Genomic DNA, 6,000 nt, shown 5'->3' with positions numbered 1-6,000 from the left:
GTAAACCCCACTAACCACAGTGGGGGTCAAATTTTTATAAGATATTCATTTTGTTTAGCTCCTGATTTGCCATTATTTCAGTCTAGCTAAAATACAGGGAATGTTTTCTTGATGTTTCCATGTGTTTCTTGGTTCTTTAAAAAAAAAAGAAATCTAATATACTTACTCATTGGAGAAACACCTCCTACAACTGAATTAATCTGAGAAGATGTTGTTTTATAATCAGCAAATACTTTATCTGTTGGTCGTGAGAGGGTCCGGGGAGTCTTCGTTGATTTCCCAGGTTCTTCTTGTACAATATCTTCAGGTTTGATCAGAGGAACAACTGGGCTCTCTAATTCTGTACCAGTAATAAGGGAGCACTGAGGATCTTCTGACATTTTTTTCCCTTTAAGAAAGTAGCATAAAATGTCTACTGTGATCGGCATCAAGCATTTCCAGCTTCCATTAGAGTTAGGTGTTGAAGTTTCCTACTTGCTGCCAAAGTCATTCAGTCAGTTATTTCTTAAGGCTTACTATGTGTCAGGCACTGTGCTGAGCTCTGGCCAAAAAAAAAAAACTGCCCCCTGCCCTTTATTTTTCTTGGGGTTTTCTGAGGCTGACTCTCCCTAACTTGCCCAAGCTGGAAGTACAAGTACAATAGCCATTCATGGGCCAGTTCCAATACTGACCAGCAGAGAAGCTCTAGCTGGCTCCCTTTTACCAGCCAGAGTCATCTGCCTGTCCTGGAAGCACTCCAGTTCCACACCCACCATATTTGTGCCACACTCGGTGTGGTCACCCAATCAGCATAGCCCACTGCAGCTCAGAGCTCCCAAGCTCAAGTAATCCTCCTTCCTCAGTCTCCACAGCTGCAGCAGGGACACACACGTGAGCCATCACTCCTGGCTAAGGAGTTTTCATTTTAATGACATTTAAATAACCCAGTACACACAAAATATATAGAGTAGATGGAAGGTCATCTCAGAAGGGAAAGCATTAGCAGCATTAGCAGCTGAGAAAACTAGGACAGACCTTCTACAGAACATATAGCCTCTCCATCTTGCCCAGGCTAGAAGTCAGGGGCAACTCGCAGGCCCAATCCCATCACTGATCAGAACTGGAAGCTTGGACCTGTTCTTTTTCCAAATAGCAGGACTGTCCTTCTCTAGACAACTTAGTGACCCTCTGTTCCCAGGGCTCACCACACTGATGCTATACTTAATGAGGACACACAATGGGTATGGTCTGCTGCAGTTCAGAGCTCTGGCACTCCAGATACAGGCCAGCCTCAGCTCCATTAGAAATGGGAAGCATGGGCATGCACCGCCAGACTGAGCTTATCAATGCTTTTATATCCATTCATTCAAACCATTTTTAAAATCACATACCTCTGATGAGGATCTTTTCTTCAAATTCCTTGATCGGCATTTTGTCTTTCCAGTTCAGAAAATTGGTGAACTCTTGGTAGTTAATCCTGCCATTCTTTTCCAGATCACAGTAATCAAACAGTTCATCCAGGAGCATTTCATCTAGTTCTAGGTTCATCTGCGAACAGGCTCTCTGGAGCTCTCCTTTGTCTATAAACCCATCTCCATTCTGTTAGAAATAAGGTAGAAAAGCTAAAGGATGTGCTGCTCCCACGTGCTTCTCCATGGGGGTTGGCTTTCACCTTGTTCAAATGAAATCATCATCACCGCATCACTGCAGGCTTAGTATTGAGTGAAGTTATAGATCCAAGTCAGGAGCCAAGGATTAAGCTGCATTGGTCTTTATTGTGTAGATACTACATTCACTAGATAGCAAATTATAAATATTAGTCAGAAACATGGCCACATGTGACCTTACCTATGCATCCGCCACAAGTGGGCCCTGGCAACACAGACTCTTGGTGTGGGTCTCCCCTTTACACATCTCCCCTAGCCATATGTATCCCCCAGAGTAAGCCAAGGTAGACAGTGGATACAGAGCTGGACTGGAGTCATGAAGACCTCAGTTGAAATCCAACTTCAGATACATACTAAATGTGTGACCCTAGACAAGTCTCTTAATCATTATTTGCCTCAGTTTCCAGTTGTTGTGAAAGGGAAGGGGAGGGGAGGAGAGGGGAGGGAGGGGAGGGGAGGGAGGGGAGGGGAGGGGAGGGAAGGGAGGGGAGGGAGGGGAGGGGAGGGAGGGAAGGGAGGGAAGGGAGGGGAGGGAGGGAAGGGAGGGGAGGGAGGGGAGGGGAGGGAGGGGAGGGGAGGGAGGGGAGGGAGGGGAGGGGAGGGAGGGGAGGGGAGGGAAGGGAGGGAAGGGAGGGGAGGGAGGGAAGGGAGGGGAGGGAGGGGAGGGGAGGGAGGGGAGGGGAGGGAGGGGGGGGAGGGGAGGGAGGGGAGGGGAGGGAGGGGAGGGGAGGGAGGGAGGGGAGGGGAAGGGAGGGGAGGGAGGGAAGGGAGGGGAGGGGAAGGGAGGGGAGGGAGGGGAGGGGAGGGAGAGGAGGGAAGGGAGGGAAGGGAGGGGAGGGAGGGAAGGGAGGGAGGGGAGGGAGGGAAGGGAGGGAGGGGAGGGGAAGGGAGGGGAGGGAGGGGAGGGGAGGGAAGGGAGGGAAGGGAGGGGAGGGAGGGAAGGGAGGGAGGGGAGGGAGGGGAGGGAGGGGAGGGGAGGGAGGGGAGGGAGGGGAGGGGAGGGAGGGGAGGGGAGGGAGGGGAGGGAGGGGAGGGGAGGGAGGGGAGGGGAGGGAGGGGAGGGAGGGGAGGGAGGGAGGGGAGGGGAGGGAGGGGAGGGAGGGGAGGGGAGGGGAGGGAGGGAGGGGAGGGGAAGGGAGGGGAGGGAGGGAAGGGAGGGGAGGGGAAGGGAGGGGAGGGAGGGGAGGGGAGGGAGGGGAGGGAAGGGAGGGGAGGGAGGGAAGGGAGGGAGGGGAGGGAGGGAAGGGAGGGAGGGGAGGGGAAGGGAGGGGAGGGAGGGGAGGGGAGGGAGGGGAGGGGAAGGGAGGGGAGGGAGGGGAGGGGAGGGAGGGGAGGGAAGGGAGGGAAGGGAGGGGAGGGGAAGGGAGGGGAGGGAGGGGAGGGGAGGGAGGGGAGGGAGGGGAGGGGAGGGGAGGGAGGGGAGGGAGGGGAGGGAGGGGAGGGGAGGGAAGGGAGGGAGGGGAGGGAAGGGAGGGGAGGGGAAGGGAGGGGAGGGAGGGGAGGGGAGGGGAGGGAGGGGAGGGAGGGGAGGGGAGGGAGGGAAGGGAGGGAGGGGAGGGAAGGGAGGGGAGGGGAAGGGAGGGGAGGGAGGGGAGGGGAGGGAGGGGAGGGAGGGGAGGGGAGGGGAGGGAGGGGAGGGAGGGGAGGGGAGGGGAGGGAGGGAAGGGGAGGGGAGGGAGGGGAGGGAGGGGAGGGAGGGTAGGGGAGGGAAGGGAGGGGAGGGGAGGGAGGGGAGGGAGGGAAGGGGAGGGAGGGGAGGGGAGGGAGGGGAGGGGAGGGAGGGAGGGGAGGGGAAGGGAGGGGAGGGAGGGGAGGGGAGGGAGGGGAAGGGAGGGAGGGGAGGGGAGGGAGGGAAGGGGAGGGGAGGGAGGGGAGGGAGGGTAGGGGAGGGGAGGGGAAGGGAGAGGAGAGGAAGGGAAGTTTTTCCCTTTTTTATTTTCTATTCATCCTGTATATAGTTTACTTCTCATAAATTTCTTTGAATGTTGTTTCCCCTATTACATTATAAGCTCCTTGAGGACAGGGACTGTTTTTTGCCTCTTTATATTTCCTCAGTGTTTGACACAGTGCCTGGAACACAGTAAGCATTTAATAAATATTTATCGATTGATGGATGGACATAGATAGCAATAAATGTGTACTGTCATTTCCATCAGGGAGTTTTACATTCAATCCATTCCTATGTATACTTTTTTCTTCCTGAATCTTTGAAATTGAGCTAGATTTGAATGAGGAGGGGAAAGTCCTTATTTTAGCTGACATATCTAATTTTAGTTTGTTGCTAATTTTCAAAATAGCCAGCATCTAGTCTGCAATTTTATGTGCTCAAAATCACACATAAAAGGTTTTGTGTCAAGCAAGATTCTATACAAGCAAATTGGGTAGTTAGGTATTCTCTAACCACTAATTTGTGAGAAAGTGGAGTTGTGTGTATATAAATGTTCTTATAAAATCAGTTCCATTTAAATAATACATATTAAACTATTATTACAAAGCAGGAACATTAATGTACCATTGGTGGAACTATGCATAGATCTAAACATTTTTGAAAGCAATTTGGAACTATGTCCCAAAAGTTCTAAACTGTCTATATACTTTGACCCAGCAACACTATTACTTGCTCTATAACCCAAGGGCAAAAAAAATGGGTGGAGGAGGGTAAGGACCCCCTTGAACAAAAATACTTATAGAAGAAACTCTTTTTAGTGGCAAAGCACTAGTAGCTAAGGGATTGTCCATCAACTGCAGAAGAGCCAAATTATGGTAAATGAGATAACTAATTGAAATAACAAAATAGATGATTTCAGTCAAAGATGACTTCAAGAAGTGAGAAAAAACAGCAAAAAATGAGAATAACAGCAGCATTGTCAATATAGTTTTTAAAAACTTAAGAACAATAACTCAATGACCAGAAACATCCACATTAATAATAGCTAGCATTGATCTAGTGCTATGCAGTTTGAAAACTGATGATAAAGCATGCTAGCCTCCTCCTCACAGAGGGGCAGTAGATTCAAGAGGCAGAATGGGACACACTTTTTTGGTTATGGCCAATGAAACACATTTGATTGTGCATTTGCACAAGGGTTTTTTGATTTGTTTCGTTACCTTTTTTTTAATGGACAGGACATAGGAGAAATGCTTGTTAATCAAAAAAAAAAGAATTAAGAAATGTTTAAAATTAAATTATTGCTATCTTTCATTCCAGCAGAGGTACAGAGGCTGAGATCTTAAAAGGAACCAAATGGGACCTGCAATAAAACAGGCAGCAGATAATTTTAAATGATACAAATACATTAGAAAAGCAAATTTAAGCATTATATTCAACATATGAAGGCAAGTAGAATCTCATTCTTACTTTTAGGAGAAATTGAAATTCTCTTCCCATCAAATATTATAATATAGATAGTTTTCCTTCCCTATTGCTCTGGGTAAAAACAATGTACATACATCGGCTTGTTTCTGTTTTTCCTTTCACTTTCAGGTTGAATGACTGGTAGAACCTTAACTAAGAATTCTAGTGCCTGAGACAAAGTCAGCTGAGAGGAGAAAGAGCCTCTTTGAGGTATGGGGACACCTTGGATTCTAAGATATGTAGACATCACTGCTAATCTAAAGTAATCCCCACCCATGAAGGGTGTGGTATGGGTCCCTCAAGCCCCGCATGCGTTTCTACCAGGAGAAAGTATAGTTTGTAGCCCAGAACTCACAACCCTAGACACCTTCACATGACTGATAGCCCACAACAAGCTCTGGGGATGGATGGCAAGGATTGGGATAGTAAAAAAAGGGCACGAAGATAGGTAATGCCAGGTTCCAGGAGAGGTGCCACAGAATCCTGTGGATGGTGGCACACAACCTCTACCAGATGGCAACAACCTGGAGCAAAGCCCTAATCACTCCACCCTAATCATGGCTCTAATAAATGGTAAATCTATAGAGTTTGGATTGAAGTTTTTTGACCTGAGCCATGTAGTTGCTCTTCTACGTCACTTAAATTCACAAATAATTCCTTAACTCCCCACTTAGACCTGCCTACATTTTCTGGTTTAGAAAAAAAAATCTAGGTTCTAGGATTCTTTGTGACATCTCCACAAGACTGATTTACAGGACACATAAATAACAAGTCATCACATCACTGACCCTGTCAAAATGCCGGAACGCCTCCAGCAAAGTGTCAAAGTTGCGATAGTTCACTTTCTTCAGATGCTGACGAATTGCCGCAAAGACGGCCCGCTGCCTGTCCTTGCCACGAAGGTACTGGCCTGGTAGTCGGTTGTAAATGAGGTCGCCAGCTCCTGTTGGAATGCAACCACAGCCAAAGATAAATCAATACTATCCCCATTTGAATAAG

General features: G+C 48.9%; 1 protein-coding gene across 8 annotated transcripts in view; it reads right to left on the bottom strand.

Moving 5' to 3' along the window:
- EFHB (EF-hand domain family member B) overlaps positions 1 to 6,000 on the bottom strand; it is a 59,661-nt gene that overhangs the window by 31,254 nt on the left and 22,407 nt on the right. For all 8 annotated transcript variants that reach the window (XR_011976587.1, XR_011976588.1, XR_011976589.1 and 5 more), the window contains exons 9-11: positions 5,790 to 5,944; positions 1,371 to 1,578; positions 167 to 388 (exon numbers count right to left, since the gene is read on the bottom strand). Coding sequence is in view for 5 of the 8 variants with exons in the window: in XM_072651208.1 (XP_072507309.1) it covers positions 167 to 388; positions 1,371 to 1,578; positions 5,790 to 5,944 (585 nt within the window). In the remaining 3 variants the exon portion in view is untranslated. The remainder of the gene's footprint in view (positions 1 to 166; positions 389 to 1,370; positions 1,579 to 5,789; positions 5,945 to 6,000) is intronic.

This window comes from Notamacropus eugenii, chromosome 3, assembly GCF_028372415.1.
Source record: "Notamacropus eugenii isolate mMacEug1 chromosome 3, mMacEug1.pri_v2, whole genome shotgun sequence".
In the NCBI taxonomy this organism is placed as follows: Eukaryota; Metazoa; Chordata; class Mammalia; order Diprotodontia; family Macropodidae; genus Notamacropus; species Notamacropus eugenii.
This window is presented reverse-complemented; position numbering and strand designations above follow the sequence as displayed.